Source organism: Pomacea canaliculata, linkage group LG9, assembly GCF_003073045.1.
Source record: "Pomacea canaliculata isolate SZHN2017 linkage group LG9, ASM307304v1, whole genome shotgun sequence".
Taxonomy (NCBI): domain Eukaryota; kingdom Metazoa; phylum Mollusca; class Gastropoda; order Architaenioglossa; family Ampullariidae; genus Pomacea; species Pomacea canaliculata.
Window position 1 is genome coordinate 5,064,489 of NC_037598.1, and position 22,987 is coordinate 5,087,475.

The 22,987-nt window shown below is 47.8% G+C and overlaps 1 protein-coding gene across 3 annotated transcripts in view; it reads right to left on the reverse strand.

Moving 5' to 3' along the window:
• LOC112571435 (transcription factor GATA-3-like) overlaps window positions 1-22,987 on the reverse strand; it is a 77,626-nt gene that overhangs the window by 15,520 nt on the left and 39,119 nt on the right. For all 3 annotated transcript variants that reach the window (XM_025250408.1, XM_025250407.1, XM_025250409.1), the window contains 2 exons: window positions 20,889-21,034; window positions 3,381-3,506 (listed from right to left, as the gene is read on the reverse strand). In XM_025250408.1, the coding sequence (XP_025106193.1) occupies window positions 3,381-3,506; window positions 20,889-21,034 (272 nt within the window). The remainder of the gene's footprint in view (window positions 1-3,380; window positions 3,507-20,888; window positions 21,035-22,987) is intronic.

Here is a 22,987-nt window from a genome sequence, read left to right on the forward strand (position 1 = left end):
ATCTATTAACTCCTCCCCAACATAAGAGTCAGGGATGACGGTCTTTCTTTCTAAATCCCTTCTCTCGCCGCTAATGTTATTATAGCGACGCCCGTTGCAATAACGATAACAACAACCAAAAAAGCACAACAACAATGCAAGTGTGTGAGCAATCAGCGAAGACATCAACAATTGCAGGCGGCGATAACCGCGGATGACGACGAGGCGCCATCGCCGTGGCCTCCATGCTGGCATGTCCGGGTCTCCTCCAGGCCGGGGTAGACCCCGGGGTTTGTTTACTCTCGCCACTCACCCCGCTAGTGGGGTATGGTGCGCCACGCGTGTATTATTTTACTTCATCTTTTTGATGTCGGAGTTGTTCCCCCTTGGAGATGGCGTCGCCCTCGCCAGACGAGGAGCAGAAGTACAACAACCTGGGCGGAGGGTCTGGGAGTCGAGTCTGTCATTCAGAGATAAGCCGAGCTTGAAGTCTGATTTTCTTGGTCTCTTCCGACAGGGTTGTTATAGAAGCACCCAGCTTTCGCTTTTTGTTGTTTACTATTTTCTTTTCCTACTTATCTTTTTTGTTATTAATGATGTTCAGCGGCGGAAGAACACTTTTAAAAACACGTTAATATTCATTTTTTCTCTCCTTTTCGTGCACTCAGTACTAATAACATTGTTCGATAAAAGCTAAATCGACAAAGACAAGGTTGGAAAATCGTATACTTTTGATTGGATGAGAGCAGTATGCCTTGTTAATTTTACATGAAGTATATTTTTATATTTAAATAATTTTTTTTAAACGGTCTTAATTTGTGGTTCACTATTTCTAGCGCATGCTTTAAAAATAATTTAGCTGAAAAAAAAGCGTTTTCAAAGCACCGACTGACCGAGTTTCGAACCTGGTAGTTCATAGTCGAGTGCATTAGCTACACAAGTCAAAAGAGCGGGTTAGGAATTGAATAATCTAGTCTGCGACGAGACGAGCAACCCTGACGGGTGAAACGATTGTAATTTATTGTTCTTTGTCAAAATAAAAACTCCCTAACGGACCACTGGACCACAGTAGTTTGTTTATCTTTGTCTTTAGGTGACCCACCTCCCTTCAAGGCGTGTCCACCGCCAAACCAAGTCGCCGACCTGACGAGACTTATTATTTACAACACAACACCTGTTGTCCACTCAGACGGTATAGTTGTGGTGTAAGTCTGTTGTCGATACTATCTCCAACGGTCTGCTGACCGGGCGTCTGGTGGGCTGTGGCGATGAAAACAATAGTCACTGACCCTCGGTGGACATTTCACACACAAGAGGACGACCACGTCTTCTACCCCAGTCTGCTGGGTCCAGGTAAGTGAGCGACACCTGGGACTAAATTAGAGGGAGGATAGGGAAGTGGAGGGGTAGAGGTGGGGTGGGTGGCAAAGTACGTCACGGGCTGCCAACGTTGGCGAACCCTCACAATCCGTCTGGTCGAGGTCTGTGTCTCAGTCGCCCTTCGTTTTGTTTGGAGTCCTCGTCCTCAACGCCCGACAGAGGTAAGAGCGGTTCTACCACTGATTTCCCCTCCCCTCTACCCCCATGAGGTGGGTGGGTAGGGTGAGGGCCGACAGTGGGAGGCGGTGAAGGAAGAGCAGACAGGTGAGTAGGGAAATAAGTAGGACGAGATCTCGCGGCTGAGAAATGGCACTTTGACCCGCCACTCGATGGTGAACTTAGCCAGGGCGAACATTACCTGCCTGACCGTCTGTAGGGCTCGGTGTTTCTGTGAACTACTTCGCTCCATCCTTGTTAGTTTTTTTTTATATAACCTAAAAATGTTTACATATATATATATACAGTCTGCATGTCAAAACTGTCATCCACTGAAAGTCAAAAGGAGGATGCGACATTCTGAAGGGAGGATTTCACGGTTGGTGGATCAAGGTACAGGCGAACGAACACCTGGACAATCAGCAAATATCGATAACTATATCTATCAAAGTACAGGGACAGACACAAAGCTATAAATCCTAAAGGTCATAGGTGAACATTACAAACCAGGGACATTTAGATATTTATCGCACGCAGGTCGAATGTAAAAGGAACGAGGGAAAAACTGCATACTCAGTGAAAAATGGCGAGTTGTTCTCTAGTCAGGGCTGACATCATTAGCTAACAGTTTATTAAATATTTACGAAACTTTAGATGGAAAATTAAAAAGAATGGGGATGAATCTCAGAAATTTTGTGGCCGTGTATGTAATATCGGAAATATTCAACGACAGCAAGTTCGAACCTCTATGCGCGAGTTCATCCAAGTGTATTTACAAGTCGTTGGTTGATCTTCTGTTTGTCACTTGACAGGTTCATTAACCTCAGGTTTATGGCCCGTAGGAGACAGGTAGACAGCAGTTTACTAGGTGTTGCTCTCAAGGGAGTCTACTCACGGTGGGTCAACACAGAGGACAGTAACGTCACACGCGTTCGTCACCTGAGGTTCGCAACCCACGGCGATGGTAGGCGAGGGTGGGTGAAGGTGTCGCACGCTCTGAGTTCAGTCTTCACCCTCTCCGCCCCTCGGTGCCTACGTCTCGGACGCTACAAGGTGTTTCAACGGCCGCTTTGATGTCCGGGCGAGAGTTCTCTCCCCGCAGCCAAACCGTGACGTCGACGCTCGGGGTGACGCCCAGATCACAAGTAACGTTTCCTCGGCTACTCGGGTGTCTGTTTACACCCGCCCATACCTCCGTTATGGCCGCTGGGCAGGCTACTGAAGTCATCCCTCCGATGTCCGTTTATGAGGGGGAGAGGTTACTCGTGGTGTTCCCTCAAACACGTTTTGCCCAGAGCCTCTCACCATCCCCCTCTATCCTCCTACCCTCACCACCCCTCTACCCTCATTCGTTTGTGCGCGTGCGCGTGAGTGTGCGTGGTAGAATCCAGAATACAATCTCTACAAATGTACCCCAACAGTGGGTGAGAGAGAGAGAGAAAGTGTGTGTGTGTCAAAGAGAGTGGCGACTGTATGGTGGCTGGGGCAGGGATGGGGTAGAGAATAATATCGTCACATAATATTCACGTTCGCTGAACCGTTGAAGTCAGTTGCAAAATAAATAAAAAATTTCTCCACCACACAAACTAATTAAAACACAACAACAAACCATCGTCCTCGAAAAACATGCCGAGCTAATTAATTGATTCGCTGATTGTAAGAAACATTTGCCACGATCGAGTTCTAAAATTAGTCGTTGGCGAACGAAAAGGTGCAGACAAAATAAATAAATAAATAACGAAACTAGCTGACCGAAAGGACGAACTCGATTTTCATCGTGTGGAGAAACAAAGAAAGAGAAGATATGAAGAAGGTAAAAGAAGGAAGAAAGTTAAAGTCCATCCCACCCTACCCAGGGTACTCACGTTATGCAGCTTGTAGTAAAGCCCACAGGCGTTGCACACCGGGTCGCCGTTGGGGTTGCGGCGCCACAGGGTGGTCGTGGTGGTTCCGCAGTTGGCGCAGCTGGTGCCGGCTCGTCGCGCGGCGGACTGCACGTGGAGGAAGAAAGAATGGCCGTTAGGACAGTTACCGCGATTAGCCGCGAATTATCCTCATTACAGTAGTTGTCTACGTCACACATACTTTTTTTTTTATCTCTCAATCCACATTCTTTCTCTCTATCACTCTTTCCACTCCCCTCCCACGCACTACTTACCACAGACAGACAGACGATCGCATCCAACTACAAAGCAACTCAGTAAATAAAGGAATAAAATTAAAAAGTGAGACAGCCACGCTTGTCCTGTCGCACAAATAAAAAAAAAAAAAAACAAATAATAGAAAGATACTTTAGAAAATATTAAAAATATGCGAGGGTGGGTATGACACCACTCACTCGACAATTAATTGCTGGGACAGTCAGCTGACACCGGGTCTCAGACTTCATCGTCAAGGCCATACCCCGGGTACAGCTCTTCCCATATAATTGTCATCATCATAGGCTTGTAAGCTCGGGTTGATTTTTTTTTTTTTTAAAAAGGGGATAGATGACTAAAATGAATGTTAATGTGAAGACAAGTTCTCAAATGAGTGAGTAGATGGTGTTTGTCGGAGATTTCTCCCATCTTTGATTGTATGTATGTATTTTTGCTACAGGATTTCGTTTTTAATTAAATTTTTTCCCAAATAAAGACAATTGCTATGTCTCCTGACACATAATACAGAGATAGACAGACAGAAACAGAGTATACCCTTGCCATCGTGTTCGAAGCACCTCACAAATATTTGTGAAACTGTAAACATGTCTGCGAACGCCTGTTTACAAGTTATTGAAGTGAGAGTGTTGTGAGTGGCGACAACAAAGGTTAGTGGGGGAAACTAGCTGTGGAGAAGAGAAGGAGAAAAAAAAACCCATAACGAATGGGTAGGAACGAAGATGAGAAGAAAAAAAAAAGGCTCAAGGTGGATGGAAAGGAGACTTGGAACAGAAAAGCTTCACAAGGACAGAACGACAGCCGGCGTAAGGCCGAGACGAAGGCTAAAGCAGTGGATAAAAACCAGGAGCTGTCATCTACTCTATCATTAGCCAGAGCTCCACCCCGGGTAGTCTTACAGGCACAGCGCCCGCCTGACTGGGGCAGGGCCCCTCGCCACGAGAACTCCCACTCACCCTCCGTCCTCCCCACGCCGACCAGCCTCGTCATCGCCGACTCACAATTGCATCCTCGAGGTAGAGGACCGGTCCACCCCACCCCCACTTCATGCACACACCCACCACCCGGACTATTTCCATCATCGTCTACCGCCGGAGAGAGGGAGTGTTCCAGCCCCAGCAATGTCTGCTGCGGGGGATTATGGGAAGTCAGATAATGACTGGGGCTGAGCAATGTCACAATGGACGGCTTGACAAAAAATATCCGCACGTTCATATGAACGGTAGTACCCCAGACGAATGGGGAGGGGTGGATTTTTGTTTGTTGTTGAAGAGAAAATTCACTTATATACTGGTCGAAATAAAGACGATAAGAAAGATAAAGATGATTATATTGTCGATGATGATTTAGATGCTGAAATATTTAGAGAATATTCTGACTAGGTTCATCCACCGAATTCTAATTAGCAACAGAAAATTCACTCAGATTGATTAACTGTTTTTTTTTTAATTATCTCCACTCTTTATGACGACCAGCTCAGAGACGGAAACAAATAAATAATAATAAAACTACGAGACGTGCACCGCTCCTGTCTTCCTGCGATGGCCGCCATTGCCGGGTGTGTTTGTTTAGAATCATATCAAACAGGTCCCCGACAAGAGCTCCCATAATTTTTTCTTCTTTCGTGCACGAAGCAGACCCAGCATTTCGACAGACAGCAGCTAAAACGTATCGTGAGAGCTCGAGCAATTAAGACCCGGGTGTGAAGTCGAGGCTGTAAGCTGATGGAGGCGAAGCCATCTTCAGGCCTCGACGACAACGCATGGTGCGGAATGAACGAGGGCCTGCAAGGATGGTTTTTCGGGTGGCTCAACACCCGTATCGGGTACGTGAATGGGGTACGTGGGCGCAGGACGGCGGGGGGAAGGGAGGGGTGGTGGCTCGCTGTCGGGTAGCGGGCGTGAAACTGGATCTACTCGCATGTGAGCGGCACTAAGTCCTTCCACCCGACTCTTTGTCACCTCGTTCACCCACTCCCACCTTCTTCCTCCACCCAGCTACCCGACTCACCGCCTTGTTCGAACTGCAACTTTATGTCAGGAAAATAGGAGAAAATATAGTCTTGGGGGAAATCCCAACACAAGTGCTCTCTATGGGGTGGGGGAGAGAGAGAGAGTGTATGGATGCTTCTGTCATCCATGTTCTATCTTCACACTCCGCCGATCTGTCCATTCCTGGAGTGTCTGTCGTCTCTGTCTCCCCGTCCCTACTCACATTTCGTATCCGGTGCTCATTCTCTAGCCTCATAAGAACAAACTTTACACTTCTTCGGTTCTAAGGCTGAACTCTTGAACACACTCTTGACAATATCTTGGCCGGGTATGTAATTAATACAAGTGTTGACTACAGGGTGAAATGTTAATAAGCTTATCAGGGTGGGTGTGTGAGAGAGAAGTAGGGGTGTCTACACGATGCACACGAAATAAATATCCCTCCCTCATCACTTGCACCAGACACAGACGCAGCCACCTCCATATCACCCACTCATCCACCCGTGACGCGCACCCGCCATCAATCACACAGCGCGTGCTCACCCGTCATTTCACTCTCAAAGACAAGAAAATGGTAAAAACAAATGTCAGAAATAACTGAGGAGCATGGTGGCGATAGACCAGCTAAGGTCTGGGGTAAGTCGTGTGACTTGCGGGTATAGCCAACTCGGGTAGTCGAGCCGACCGGCGCTTGGCGCTTGATTTCGCGTAATAAGCGCTGATAGCATGCCAGCACGGGCAGACCACTCTCAGCGCTGCATGAGACTGGCGTCACAGTAATCCCCCTTTTAAAGTATTCCTTTGCCGCCAGGCTTTCTGGGTAAGCGAGCATTCACGGATGACTTTATTTATTTATTTCGTTTAAGTGTTTTCAATATTTTTTTTTATTTCGAGCTTTTTTTTTACATATCCATCCATCTCTCTCTCTCTCGACCTCGGAGGTAGAAAAGTCCAACAAATTAGTTCCAAGCGTGTGAAACACCTGCTGGCAGAAACGACTTTGTTGCTGGATTATTCATTTCAAAGCTGAGATGTTCCTCATAACCTGGGCAGACGACGACTTCCGTGCTCGGGTAGACTGGGTGTGAGGAACCGGATATAGACAAAAGCTGGACACGACAGACCACCACTGCCAACCTCCTCTTTCACAATATAACCGGGATAGGATGAGGAATATTTCTTTTTTTCACTTCACTGGTGTGGTCTCCACCTTCCATGATCACTCCTGAGGTTGACTGTCCCACCCAGTGGTTGGCCTGCTTCTCGTTGTTTTCACAGCGAGGTACGTGGAGCAGCTTCCCATCTCGGGTAGCTTACCTTCAGCTTATGGATTGTTTCAAGTGTAAGAACACTTCTAAGATCATCATCATCGAATTATTTCCCCTATTTAAGTAAAATCTTTAGCATGGTAAAAGAAAAAGGTCGACATTGCTTGTTGATGCTCGGGTGTGTTCAGATGTCTCTCTCTCTCTCCCCCCCTCTCTCGTGTGTGTGTCAGAGAAAGAAAGAGAGTCGCGGCACAATCACCAATCCATCTTCTTTACTGACATCCTGCTGACAATCCGCGGTTAGAGCATTGCCAGGACTATTTCTAGCTTTGAAAGCACAGCAGTCCATTTAGCCGAGCCGAGCAGTCGCTTATGACAATAAACAAATAATGGGCCCTGACGCCAGCGGCCATCACTGGAACATCCACCCGCCTCACTCCCTCTCCACCCCACCCCACCCCCCCAAGCCATCAGCTGCCTCCCTTCTCCATCGGGGTGATGGCCAACAATCATTCAGAGCTGCACACGTTTAACTACACTGGCAGAGAACAGTAGAAAGCATCCGAGGGGCGGTGTGGGCGAGCGCGCGCGTGTGTGAACAAGTGTGTGTGTGTGAACAACTTTGTGTCTCCATCTCTGTCTTCATCCACTTCTCTGTCGTTTTTCTTTTTTTTTTTCGCCTATGTTTAAATAAATAAGCGTTTGATAAATGGTCTGCAGTGTCATGGTGGCATCCAGGATATATCCAACGTTCGATCTACCCGGCGCTGTTACCTGATAAGAAAATTCAAGGCTGAGAGCGAGGCCTGCACCACAAGCACCTGGACAAGAAGGTTCTCACCTGTTGCACCCGAGCTACCCGAGACGTGTGCACCGCTCAACCGCGAAACGGCCGGCCAGTGAGCCTGCCGCGCGCACACACACGTGCCTTGCATCGTGAGGGGCCGACAAAGACTTACCTGTCCTACCTGCACACTCTCTCTCTCTGTGGACAAGCTGTCGCCCCCCGACAGTGTCATCCGTACAGCACGTGCAGAGTAGAGCGCGAGAACACACGTGCACGCACACACATCCCCAGACAGCTCGCAATATGTCAAAGGTGGGCAACTATTTCAGGTGGCTACTAGAGTGTCGGGGGAAAACAATCTCACCGCCAGCTGTCGCCTCCCCCGTAAAACACTTCCATTTCCGATCGGCGTCGAACCAGAACAAGTAATGACTCCATTTACTCAGCTCTAGCCAGGCTAGACACATAAGACATAAAAGAATAGTAATCTTCCCTTTTGTTCGCCGTTCCTTTGATATTATCAATAATTTGAATTCGAGGGTTTTAAAACTACATCTATGACGATGTACCACGTGACTTAGAATGGAGGAGCTGGACGTTGAGATATATTTTTGTCTGGTGGTGTGAACGCCATCGAAACCCTAACTACAGCAGTCTCCTCATCTTCCTCCCTCACACCACCTCTCACTGGTATTCACTCTCATATTCTCTCTCTCTCTCACACAGAGTTTGATTCCTCCTGTTCCCCTCCCTGTTCATCCGTGCATGGCTGCATGCTGTTGCGGGAGCAGCTGCATGTCACACGGCGGTACAAGGTATATTGTCAGGTGCTACAGGCGCCGCCATGCGTGACTCCCGGGTATTGTCAGCCGCATACAACAAGTATCAATCTATGACAAAACATGTTGTCCGCCCCTGTACACGTCTCGTTAACATGCTGGATCACCTGTCTCTTTTTTTTAAAATTTAGTAATACTGATTTCTTTAAAATTCTATTTTCTTCACGTCTCCCCTCTCTCTTTCTATTTTTATTTCTCTCTTTTGTTATGTTTGCGAACGATGACTGGTGTAGTTCTCTGCACTGCCGCTAGGTGATGCTCTAAAAATAGTTATTACAATATTTTTGTACATAAAAGTGTTCATAGACTTGTTCACAGGTGAATAAAGCTTACAAGTACTTTCTGAACGAAAGCCACGACTGATTGACTGAGGAGAATATTTATGTTGTTGCTAATCGCCATCATGCCGACTTCACCAGTCTGTATACCCGTACACAAATCTTTATTCGAAACCTGAGCCAGGGGTTTAAAGATTTTGTAAACCAAAGGTGGGATTGTGTCGGTTGTGGGAACTGCGTGGAGCAGACAACCCGTCTCGGATGTCGCCACGAGTTATCGGGCCTGTCACTGATTTCTGCGGGACCCTGACAGGCTGATAGGTGTTTCACAGACAACAGTTTATTAATTTCCACCCGGACCAAATCTCACAGGAGAAAAATGGAGCCACTTTCGTTGCAATCACCTGTTGCATTCATCAGCTAAATGAACTGCGGTGGCAACATGTTGTGGCTGGCCTGTGCAAACTGAACTCCACCATGTTGCTTTGTGAGGACAGGGAAGGTAGGGTGGGAGAGGGAAGGGAAGAGGGGAGAAAAGGAGGATGGGGGAGAAAGAGAGAGCGAGGAGGAAGGAAAATAGAATTGCAACAATGACGAAGGTTTGGATGCAAGAGTACGGAAGAAGAGATGAAAAAGCCAAGATTAATAAATGATCAACAAATAATGATGTGAAAACAATCAACAAGGGTAAGTCCCTCCTCACTTTCCAACCTAATCAGGAAATACTTCGTTGTCGTTGTAGTCATCGTCGTCGTTATCATCGTCTTCTTTTTCTAAAGCGCTCAGTCCACGCAGTAAACACCATAGGGACACAAAGATTTTTTCTTTCATCGGATTTCGCTAAACTTCAAGCTTTTGGAAATACAAAGATTTCTGTGTTTTTGTCCAGATAATGATAAACATCACATCTGATGTCATACAGAAATCCTCACTACCGTGTCAATAAATTCGCTGCTTTCTACAGAATTAAAATCACTTTGCTGCTGTCTGCCATGTCACGTGTACGAAAACAAAAAACAAACTTGAGAGTTTGGGTTAAACTGATAAATTGGCCGGTGGGTGGTTTTATTTATTTATTTATTTTTTAGACTCTCTGAAATCCTCCTGCTTAACTCCTTTTGCTTGTCCCACATAATTTGCGCTAAAGTTGTGTCTCGGTGGGGTGGCGAGGGACAGCGGCAGCTTAATGTGCAATAAAGTCCTCGGCTACCCAGCCCGGCAGTTGTCTGTGGGTTTTTTGCGTGTAAATAACAGATAAAACAGCACTTAGGCAAAGTAGTCTTAGCGTGAATGTTTGGAATCCATAAAATGTTTGGAGCCAGACCGTTTTAAATACACCTGCAACTGTTTTATCCGCGCCGCAGTAGGTTGTCAAGCAATCTTCGCCCGCCCCGCACTAACCACACCACGGCCATTTTCGCTCAGCAGGTCAGCGCGAGACGTGGCGGGCAGAAAATCATCGTAATAATAAAATAACAAATAAAAAGACCACAAGACTTCTGTCGGTGAACAAACTTCTTCTTTCACTCCCCACGGTCCGTGTGTACAAATGTCCAGCGAGAGTAGGGAGCCACACGCTTCGCTCTCATTGGCTATTAATGTGGTCACGTGCTGCTTCGCCAACACCACTGTGAGGCTAATGCTACGCATGCGCATACAATAGAGAGAAAAAATTAAATATAAACTATTATTTAAACCATCTGCTACACTGTACGCTTGGTGATAGATACAACTACTTATTATTACTGACAATGTCTTAATATTATTTATTATTGATTACACTTACTTTTCTTGGGACATTAATTTTTTGTGATTTTAATTACTGTTAATTACTTCTGTTGTTGCTAATAATCTTTCCAATACAAGTCGTCACCGATGTCGTGAGGACCTCCAAGCCATGCACCTCCCACACTGAGTTCAGTGACAACACCGAGAGGGAGGAAGGCGAGGTTGGCGGAGGTCACGGGAAGCCATTGTGTGGCGGTCCCGCCATCGTACCGTCCTTCCAGTCGGTCGTCGTCGTCGCCGGAATACGGCTCCGAGGACCTGACGGTCGATGTAGAGCTGCGCCTAACCTCCGACCATCCAGCGCGCGTTTTGCTTTTTTCGGGCCGCTGCTTGTGCGCAAGTCCGGAAGTGAGTGGCGCCCGGTGGGCTGAGTGTGATGCCCCGTGACGGGCTCGTGCGACACACAATAGTGTGATGTATTCTCTGCTGGCCGACGGAACCACTTTTCCCTAATCCCGGCTACTGTTGGAGGAAACACCCCGCCCCCTCCTGTCTCTCCCCGCTTCACCCACCCGCGTGCGTGTGTGTGTTTGTGTGTGTGTGTGTGTGCGTGCGTGCGTGCATATTTACAGCTGTAAACATGTTTGTGGGTGTGTTTAGAGTGATGAGTGTGTGTGAGTGTGAGGTTGGCTGACGTCGTCAGAAACTCCCCCACTCCCTCCACTCGTCTGACGGTCATCGATCCCCACCCACGCACCCCGACTGTTTGCAGGATGAGGCTGAGGGAACGACGAGAGATGGGGTGGAGAGACAGTGTGTGGGGGTCCTCGAGCGTTTGAACGAGGGTGAAGTCTGACGTCGTCACGTGAAGTAGACACAAAGCATCAAGTCAGGACATGGGAACTTTAAACAGAAAACTTCTACAAAAACTAATAAAGATGTCGAAGCATGCGAGATGAGGATTGCAGATGACTGAAAAAAAGCTAAATTAAAATACCGCTGGAACTGCAAATGACAAAAGTGATTGAAGTGAAAATAAAACTGAAACGATGACAGCCAGGGAAATATGATGGAAACAAAAACATCTGACGCTCGTGCGGAACCAAACAACTAAAATAATCACATCAGATACAAAACACAAGATGGAGAACGTGTGTCTGATGTCAACTCGAGTCGAGAACTAAAGAGTAACAATTTGTTTTTAATTTTATAACCGACCACTGTGGGCTGGATCAAAGGAGAGGGGGAAAAAAAAAGACAGGCAGAAGAAGAACAGGATCCAGCGACTGGGCGGGGCCAGACCGTCAAGAGGGAGGAGGAAAGTGCCCGGATGAGGTCCCACAAGCGTCAGAAATCAGATTAATCATGCGTTAAAGTGATCCCCGTGGTCTGGCGGTCACAGCAGCTACACACGGTACCTGCCCACCATCCATCTCTCCCTCTCTCAATCCTCCCCCCGACACACACTTTCCCTCCCAGTCACTCCATCACATTCTTTATTCATACACTCATCGACAACCCAGCGCTACGCCCCAAGCATAAACCGCTCATCTTCACCACCACCCCAACCCCTCTACCCGTCCACCACCGACACACTCACACCACCACCACCACTACCACATCGCCACCACCACCCACCTCACCGCTTTTAATCACTCTGTCAAAACACCCAGACGAGGCTGTCAGGCGAGGACGGGACGTGTCCTGCAGGGTACCCGGAGTCACCCGCACCCGATCTGTCTCTTATCTCTCCGCGCACCTCGCTGCCGTCTGACTGGTCTCTATCCTCCCAGCCTCGCCGCTCCAACATCAAAGAGAAGCCAGTCAGGTGCGAACAGGGCCTACTCAGAATTTTGATGCGTCCTGCCCCCTACCAACCCTTGTTCGTGAAGTGACTGCACTTTTGGCGTTAATTGCACGCGAGCACATCGATAGGTGCACTCACACACACACACACACGTGCATGCAGGTACACAAACGCATAAACAAAAATAAAAAAAAAGGCCCACAACTCTATATATTTAATTCTACGGTTGGTCGTGTAGACAAAGCTGGAAAATAAAACCAAACCTGGGCACAAGATCACAACGGCGCCGTAGACCTCCTGGCTGGGGTCGTCCTACGTGGGGATCGCTGGATGCAGACCCCAATAACACTTACTCGTGTCACGCCAGCCACAACTTCGGTGTCCCAGGGGATCACGGGACTGACCGCACGGCCATGTCGACCACCTCATTCCACACTACAAACTACACATTAGGTCTGTTTTATCTCTCCCTCTCTCTTTCTCAAATAATGATCGAAGCCAGCCCCGGTCCCCCGGGATGTCATTTGCGCCGCGCGCAGCGCCTGATGGGATGCACGTGACGAGAACAGCGAGGTCCACCCGGTCTCGTCGCTGCTGCTGCGCTGTACCGTGTGCTGCTGTCATTGAGGGAGTGAGAGATGGAAGGAAAACCGTTGGAGAGAGAGAGATGGGGGATTGTGTTTTACGCCGAGTCAGCAGCTAACGCGACAAAGCATCCAACCCTATAAGCAGGTGCTAAGGTGATCTCACAACAAACCGACAGAACAGTTGGTACAGTGAAGGGGTGGGAGAGAGGAGGGGTGCATACATGCACGAGCTTGGACAGCCAGGACCTGAAATAATGTGACAACGGCTGCAGCGGGAGAAAAAAGAACTCAACCAAACAAACCCGGGGATGAACAAGGTTTCGTTTTCACGCTGAGTGCTATAAACCGGAGTGGTGCACGACTCATGCTCATCTCCGTGTGAGGCAGATGTCACACTCGTCAGCCTCGGTAGTAATTAGTGACCTTCTGTTATTCCTCCTTCCTCTCAACCTCTCCCTCCTCCACACACCTTTCTCAAATGTTTGTCCACTGCGTGCAGCTGTAAACGACGCCGGCAACAAAATGTCGGGAATATGGTTCGTGATTTAATTACTTGAAATGGAGTAGATATAAAATATTTAATATTGATACTTTAGAGTTAGAATATGACTTAATGAAAAGATGTTGAAAAAAGAATTGATAGTGTGTCAATGGCGCATTAATTCTTGTGATGTTCAGGAAAACTACTTCAGCAGACATTCAGAAATAGTAGAGATGAGGATGACACTAATGGTGTGTTTGTTTGTTTGTGTGTACGCGCGTTAATCTTAACTACCGTAGCAAGAATAGCTTTGACAGTTATACACAATCGTCAAAAGCAACATCTACTTATCATGCTGTGCTGTACACTTGGCTGCTTGACACACAGACTCCCTGGGGTTTCGTCCTGAAACAACATGACCGAGACATAACACACTCGACATGTTCCCCCGATGACGTATGGCCCTCGCGCAGCGCCTGGTATGCGCGCGCACCCACGGGGAGAGAGCCGGGTGGGAGGGTTCGGGGCCGGGGGAGCACGTTAAGAGTGTTTTCAGACAAAACAGACCGTTCAAAGATCTTTTTCTGACGAGCTGAGGCTGTCGTCGGGTTCAGAAAGCGAAGGTTGACGGGGTCGCTCAAAGCAAACATCTCCCCTTTCGTCGTCTGTGTTGGTTTCGACGTAAAAACTTCGGAACACCCGGGGTGAAACCGAACTTACGTGTTGATTGACAAGAACGGTAGCTCTAGTGTGCCTCTAGCCAGGTCGGGAAAAAGTTTTAGCATGTTTGTCATCGACTGATCTCTGGGTGCCCCCCTTCCTACTGAGAGAGAGAGATGGCAGCCAGGAGACCAACGAGTACAATTGTGTTCCGAGGGGCTTAACTGCTCGTATTTTGGTAAATATTTGTAATCTACTATAGCCTATGTTTTCCGCATAAATAAACAGGCTTTGAAAACCACAAATCACCACATCTTCCACTCCAGACAGAGAGAGAGAGACCTAGAGAGAAATAAAGATATAAAGTAGTATAAGTCTTGGTCGTCTCTATCTTTGAAAAAATATTTTTAAATTAATAAATGTAAACGGGGTATGTTCATTAAAAGCATTTGCAGCACGTGAGAGCCGGCTTGTGACACTGGTCGTGAAGCAGGGTGTAAGTTAACCACCCAGCATTTATTTCTCCCCCTCTCTCTCCTATTTAGATTAGCGCACGGCGCTTGCTCAACATGACTGCAACAAAAGGCGGAATCACTCACAGAGTACATGTACATTAACCCGTGTGCTACCCGTGCAAACAAAACGCTTCACTCAACAGCCAAGACAACTCTGCCTCCACCAAGGGTCTCTCAATCCACCCACTCACACAAAGCCCAATTCCTCCCTACCCCTCCTCTCCTCCCCCGCCCAAACTCCTGTCATGTTTACCCCTCAAAAATCTACTGTTACCCTTCAAACTTCACCCTTCCAGGTCTTTCTAATTTTTTCACTCACTCCCCGTTCGCTGTCTTTTTTCTCTTCTCTCTCTCTCCACTACTCCCCTCCTTCCCCTTCCTACCCGGGTTCAGACGCTCGGCTGCGATGGAGAAAACCAAACACGACTCCAGCGTGAACCGTCTCTCAATTACTGGTTGACTCCGCCCAGTCAATCTGCTCAGGTGAGGGCTAAAGAAACAGATTAGCTCGCGCACGGAACTCACGAGAGCACGCGAGAAGGGACGCGGGGGTCGGAGCGTCAGGTCGGGTGGGGGATGGGGTGGGCATCTATCTTCACAAGCTTGACAACAACGGAGGCACACGAACCGCGGAGGTTATGATGGTGGATGCTGGACGGCGTTGTTTGTTGTTTTATTGCCAACGATGTTGTTTCCTATCACTCTGATGCACGTGCAGGTAGATAGGACAGATTCTAGATGCTTACACCAGTCATTGCATTAAAATGGTAATTTTTAAGGTATAAAGTAAATAAAATATTTTGGGCGAATAAAAAGTTGGGTCTCCTTTGCCAGACAGTAAATTGCAAGGCGCAGAGAGACATTGAGATGAAAAAAATAAATAAATAAAACGAAGGAATTGCAGGCGGGTAGGGGAGAGAGAGAGGAGCAGACGAGTGCCAAAAAAAAAAAAAAAAAAAATATGGGGAAGAAAGAGTGATCTGCAGTGTAAAGAGAGAAAAAACAACCCTGGTACCCTGGGTAGCTGCAAGCACTACAAAGGCCCCCCGCAGTACGTACAGCCACCCGAGTGACTGATCTGCCTCTCAAAAGGTCGCAAAGAGCTGCCGGCCGCCCGAGTTTGCTGAGCTCTCGTCATCCCGCCAGCGGAGACCGGCTCCTGTTTCTAGCGCCCTCTGCCGACCATGTACGCCATCGCGGCTCCCCCACCCGTATTCCTCCCCCTCCTACCCTCCCTTGCCGTTTGCGTCAGAGCCTGCTGGTTAACTGCGATTAATGTGTGCTTACCTATCTCTTCATTTTTATAAGGTATCCAAACTGTCTCTATATGATTAGCCTCCAATGTGAGCCGCCAGCGTAAATTTGGCTTGATTGCCGTTAAGCACCCGTTTCATCCTTCTCCCACCCACCCCTCAACTCCCCAACCCGTTAACCCTCCATCTCCTTATCACATCCATTTTCTTGAAAAGCTGACATTAATTAACCTGCTCGAGAGTTACTTGGCAGACTAACTCAAAAAGCTGGTTGAATGCAAAGATGTCGGCTTCTTCCCTCCGACCTACCCTTAAAAAAAAAAAAAAATCGGCGGTACCCGGCGGATTGAGACTTAAGGGCTCGGCTACTTGCATGCACGAGAAATATTTCCGCAGCTGATCCGCTCCGCCCAAGAGGAGACAATCCGAGCCGAACTGGCGGCTAGAGTTACGCCGCAACCAGCCATCCGTGTGTAGTCTTGATTTCAACGGTTTTACCTGCGCCATTCTACCCGTTTTCGCGGGATGAATGGACAGAATCGTTTGGTGAAATATAATTACACGGGCGACTTTGTGAAGACTGTAAAAACACGCGCACAACGCATATTTCTTACCCCGGACCTCTGGTTTCTCTCCTCCCAACTCCCCCACCCCACATATTCATACACACTAACTCGCCCTCACCCCATTTTCCCACCCTGAAGTGGCGGAACTATCGAGTGACCAGGTGGCCTCGCGCGGCCAGACACACGGACAGACTCGCCGACACACACACACACACACAAAATATAGTCCCGGGGTACATCAGTATCCTTGTCTCTAAAGAAAAAAATCTGGAATGTGCTTTGAGAAAAAAAAAAAAAAACCTAGCACTGATGAAAACAAAGATTATCGAAAATTATTTGTTAAAATAGAGAGAGAATCATGCTTATTTTTTTTTTTTAATGAGATGTACTTGTTTCTGCATCTTCCTCCTCCCCTCCCTCTCGTCTGTTACTCCCATCACCCACCTGCATCTCCATCCCGCCATCTTCTCGTTGGTTTTATCTCTCGTTTCTCCCTCGCCAACACCGTCCGTGTGCACGCTCGCTCATTCACTGCCGTTGTGAGTCAAGCCTTGATCAAATATTTTCATTATGTCGACAAACCAGAGCTGTAATTGCCAAACGAAGTCAGCCCCCCACCCCGGGTACTCCACACACACATATCCACCAAGGAAGCTGTAACGTTACGTACGGCCGACGATGCTGTGAGCATGCGCAAACAGCTTGGAATTAAGGACTGGAGCGAGGTTGGCGAGTTGGGGAAATTGATGTTAAAGCCCGACTCTCCCGTTTCACTTGTTTGCCCGAGCACTACTCACAGCAGGTTAAATATTATTCAAGATTCGAGGGGGAAAAAGCCCTCCGGTGACTCCCTGCGAGCAAGCTGGCGATGCTGTATTTAGATAAGAGTCAGTCGCCGTGTAATGCAACTCGAGGCGGAGGGAGGAGGAGGCAGGGTGTGGGGTGGGGTGGAGGGGTGGAGACTGTCCTCGTCCGATGACCGAGCGTGCGATGCACGTGCAAGGGATGGAGAAATGCGGCCTGCAGGCGCTGCTTGCACCTCCCACTAACAGTCTTTTTTTTTTCACCCCATCTGTCTCGCCTTTTCTTCAAAGCTTTTATCAACTGTAAATAGCTTTGCGTTCCCGTGTGTGTGTGTGAGCGCTTCTGTGTGAACTTCCTGAATGAAAGAAATTAAAGAACACACTCGTTGACGCACGATTGTAAGATTGGGAAAGGTATATCCATAAAATGCCTAGAACAGACTAACACGACAAAAAATAAACAAACAAAACCCTCAAACAAAAAAAAAAAAAAAAAAAAAAACAAAAAAAAAAGAAAATTTACATGTTTGTGTTAGTGCGGGGGTTGAGGGGAGAGGGAATAAGATTGCGAAAACGAAACAAATATTCCCACAAAGTTCTAAACAATGATATTTAAAAAAAAAAGTACAATTATTGACGAAAAATTTTTTTTACAGTTTTGAAGAAACTACAGGATGTAAGAAGAAACGAGTTCACATAAACATTTTATGTATATATATGACAGTGTTCGAAGATGGTTGGCGACATCTTCGTCTTATTACTAAATGACTTGTGAGTTGCAAAAATAAATAAATCTTTATGTGAAATTGTATGACCGGCAGACATCGCCATTATTCAGTAATTTCTCCATATGCGATCGTCAGAGGTAATAAAAGACAAAAAATAATTGACACAAAACTACTTCACTGACATATCAGTCACAGTGTGATGTAGACCTTCATTTTACATTGTATTAATGTCAGGGAGCAATCCGTGCCTTCTGTTTAAATAAATTTGCATATTTTGAGTAATTTTACATTATTTTTGTATTTATTTTTCTAACAGAAAGTATTTGACGGTATGGTCGGTGCCCCACACAGGTCGCACGATGTCTCCTGCTGCAAGAAATGTTCAAGCTTCTGGAACTCACACATCCACTGACGACTGGCAGGCACCACACCAGACCACACCAGACTCCACAAACAGCTGTTAGGCGAGACCGCCACCAGCCTCCTCCCTCTCGGCGACCGTGCCCGAGCGCCCAGCAACGGCAGGGCCCGGTATGTAAATAAATAAGTAAATAGATCTTCCACAAACTGCAGTTTTCCCTCGCCTCCAACAGGTAAATCCTTCAGCGCGAATTCTTTCAAAAATATACAAATAAGAACGCGAGCGGGGAGAAAACTCTCACGCACACGCAGGTCAAGAAGGACAACCGAGCCGCAAATTCTCACGCGGAGCGAGGAAACTGCCCGGCGAGGGTTTCAGGGTAGAACAACCTCTTGCTGGGGTACCGCTTCCAGAAGAAGGAAACAGTGGTGAGGGACATGGGAGGGTAGGGGTAGGGAAGGATAGGAAGGAAGGAGGACGGAGGTGCAGACCCTGCCGTGTGTGAGGACGGGTGACAGGGTGGGTTGTCAGTTCGTCAAGAGTCAAATGGGTTTTATATTCTGGGTGCGTCGGGTACGCCTGTGATTTAGTGCTGCTCTTGCGACCCTCCGTACAGCCACCGCGCTGACAAACCTGAGAGGGAGGGCCATGGAGAAGGATGAGAGTCGGGGGTGAGGGGAAGGGGTAGAACAGCTTTTTATCCGTTCTGTTATAATCCGTGTTTGTTCGACCGCCTGTTCTCGTTCTTTCCTTCTGCCCACGTCTTGTATACCCCTACAAACAGTTATTTGTTGTTTGTCATGTGTGTGTGTGGGTGGGCGTGTACACGAAAGAGAAACGTTATTTCTACGTTTGAAATATTTTGAAAAAGAAAACATTTCCTCCCTCCAAGTTATCACTTTCTGTAAAATCTCAAACACCGGCATCAGATGGTCGTTTTGTCCGTGTCGCAGGAAGTGCGATGGTGTTGATAAGGCTAAGGTCAGGGCTAGAGATCTCACGAGACACAAGACACAAGGTCGTGGTCCGAAAAGACAGGAAGGAGGCGAGCGTTGGCTCAGACCCACCCCTACACCACCCGCCTCCCCTTGCCCCTTACCACCCCATCATCTCCACCCGTGATCGCCGGGGCTGTCTGTTGCTGCGACTGGCGGATCGATCCCCGGCCTGATCGCGAGCTGCACGTCCTGCGCGTGAGCTGCACGTGTCGAAGGAAGTGCGAGGCGTTTACCCGAGGTGCAAGGATGTGACAGGGTGAGTAGGGTCTGGGTGCCGGTCTCTGCTAAGTGCTGCTATCAAGTAGCCACAGAGATCGAACTGCTGTGTGTGCCCAAGAGAAAGCCTTCGGGTGGCGGGGAATGCCTTACAGACTTGCATCGGCGACGCCAACTACCCTCCCGTCCTCCACCTGACTTTCTTACCCACCCCTTCTTTCCCACCCGTCCACCCGATGACAGGAGAGCTTCAGTCAACAATGCTAATTGCTGGCAAGATGTCGTTGACGCCGGTGGCTGTTGTCTGGCAAGATGTCTTTGAGGTCGGTGGACAGTAAAATTGCAGCAAAAAAAAAAAAAAAAAGCGAGGGCGTCTTTTCTTTTCCAGGTACATGGCATGATGGTCATAGAAAACTTGGGTATTTATTTATTTATATACCACAAGGTTACTTGTGTGCGCGTCCACCCGGTTAGTCGGGTAAGTCGTGAGACCCTTGTGTTCCAGCACCTGTCATCTTTATGTCGACAAAACGATAATAAACGAGGACAATGAATTCTCTTCAGTCTTTCTCTGAGTTCAAACTGCCAGTCGTGCCTCAAAAGTCCATCTTACGAACGATGATAATGATAAGGATGATGATGACGGCGATGGTGACAGTAATAATCATGACGACAGAAGTAGGAGTGAAAGACAATCGATGTAAGGAGGAAATCCTTGGGGAGGGAAGAGAAAACAGCAGTCACATGGCAGGTGTTGTCGGCATCGTCCAATGGGAATGCTTCGAGCACGTGCACGACAGGTAGAGAAGGTGCAGTGCGTGCCAAGACGGTGCACGAGGGGGGAGGAGAGGCGAGGGGAGCATGCGCATCCTCACCCCGAGCTTTTGCGCGCGCCATTATTTTGTCATTAGCCGTCATGGGTGTCTACCCCGCCTTACACCTCCCACCCCTGAGATAAGATCGCACACAGGGACTTCCAAGATGGCAGCAAAACTACGGGGGAGGACACTGGCTTTGAACTCTGTAAGCAGCAGTTGACAGGTACACAGCATCGAAAATTCTCGTGGATGTTAGATCACACACACACTCAAACAAACAAACAACCAAACAAACAACCAACCAAACAAACAGCCAACCAAACAACCAAACACACACAAACAAACAACCAAACAAAAAAACAAACAAACAAACACAAATTAAAGATGAAAAATGAAATGTAAAGACTGTACAGAGGGAGGAGAACTGAGGAGGGAAGATGAAGAAAGACTCACAAAGGAAGTCACAGACAGACAGACAGACAGACAGACAGACAGACAGACAGACAGACAGACAGACAAACAAACTGACTGACCAGCCTGCGCTTGGGCTTGATGAGGGGTCTGTTGGAGCCGTTCATCTTGTGGTACAGGCCGCACGCGTTGCACAGGTAGTGGCCCGTGCCGTCCCGCCTCCACAGCGGGGTGGAGGTGGCGCCACAGTTGACACACTCCCTCCCTTCTGAAACACAGCAAATGTACACACACGTGTCACTCTACTGGGTCATCATCGTAGTCATCCATCATTTCCCTGCTGTTCAAGTAATATTTTTAGCCTGGAAAAAAATCTGTTGATGCACGTGCGTGTTCACCCCCACCAACACCACCACCACCACCACCACCATATCATCAATTTTATTTTTCTAATATACAAAACTATTTATTGTTGCAGTTTAGACTTTCAGAACAAGAATAACTGTATTCAAAACAATTTTGTGTCAACACGGTTGTCGTACTGATATATATATAATATCAAGAACAACAATTAACATGTCGTAGTCAGAAAACCAGACATGACTGATTCCAGAGAGCTTCAAGAAATTGCTGGCGTGGCAGACACGTGTATCAAAACATCTCATGTTCCCCACACGAGTCAGGGTGAAACATATCCGAGGGGATCTGGTTGCCAAATGCGACACGTGATGTGAAGACAGACAGCAGTCGCGTGCTGGACAATTTGTTTTGTGATTGTGGTTGTTGTTTTTTTGTACTCCTGGCCTTTTGTCTTCAGGAAAGCAGGTCAGACTTGTTATGATGAAGTGTAGTTGACTGACATACCAACCGAGGCCAAGTAGATGTAGACGAGGGGAATAAAACCTCAGAGAACCAAGCTTAGCAGCATCTTCATCTACCAGGCCAGAACTCAGGTAACTGCTAAATTTAGCACGGGGCAGCCAGAATTTTAAAACATTTTTATCCAACATACCGGATCCTCATGAAGACTTTTTAACCGAAAAAAATAATATCTTAATATCGATAAATATTCTCAGTATTTGTCTTGTTAAAAAGGATGTTAGTCGGAAATGCGACAGAGTCGAGCGAATGAGGACGAGAGGTGTTGGTGGTATCATGTTGGTCAGATTCCTCGAATCCTTCCGTGCCGCCCACCTCAGCTCTTCTCGTCCATCCTGTTGTGAAAGTGTCCGGCAGAAGTCGTGAAGCTCGAGACCAGGCCCGGTACCTGTCTCCAAGCGCGCAGAGACGAATATTGAGGTCAAAGGGTCGATGCATGTACGTCATGTTGACATATCTCTCTCTCAATCTTCACATGGCATCGCAGAATAAAACAAATCCTTGACCGCCGGCTGATGGGACGCGATTTCACGAGATTGTACGGTACAACAAGTACCAACATTCCACTCTACGCCATCTCTTCCGGCCCCGAGTATGAACCGGAAGTTTCAGCGCCCTCTCTCGTTTACTACGCGCGCGCGCGCAAGTCGCAGGGCACAGGGCAGGGTCTCTTGTGTCGTTGACCATCGGTAAGAAAGGACATGTCTTCAATTGACGACCATGCTGACGAAAGCCTAAGATGACATTTGTCGCCGGATGCGATGAGCTGGACCGCACGGTCGTCAAGTCATCTGACATCAACAACTCCCACATCATGATGATGCCCGGCGTTTCGCCCAGAAGAAGAGTGGATGGTAAACAAAAAAGCTTTTAAACATGCGGGCAAAGTCTTCGTTCGCTGTGGCCTCCTGAAGACTTCGGGATTTGCCAACAGGCAGCGAGGAAATTGGATCTTCTGCTCTGTCAACCTCCACACAATGAACTCTGGCAATGATGGACGCCATGTTGTTGTCACGAATGAGCAGTTGTGGGCCTTTGTTTACACCTCTCATGCTGTATGCGCGAGAAAATACGAGAGTTGGGCGAGAGTGTGTGTGTGTGTGTGTATATATATGTAGACTACCAATAGTCTGCGATACTATCGAAGACACCAGGACTCTCACAGCAAGTGGAGTGAGACTGAAGGGTTGCGTGCCATCAGAAGGCGAGGTGCGGGACGCAACAGACAGGTTGCTAGACTCCGGGAGGCGAGGCCATAGAGAGGTTAGGGTGGGTGGGGAGCAGCTAGAGCTGGGAGTGAAGCATGGAGAGTGTGAGTGGAGGGTGGAAGAGTGAAGGAGAG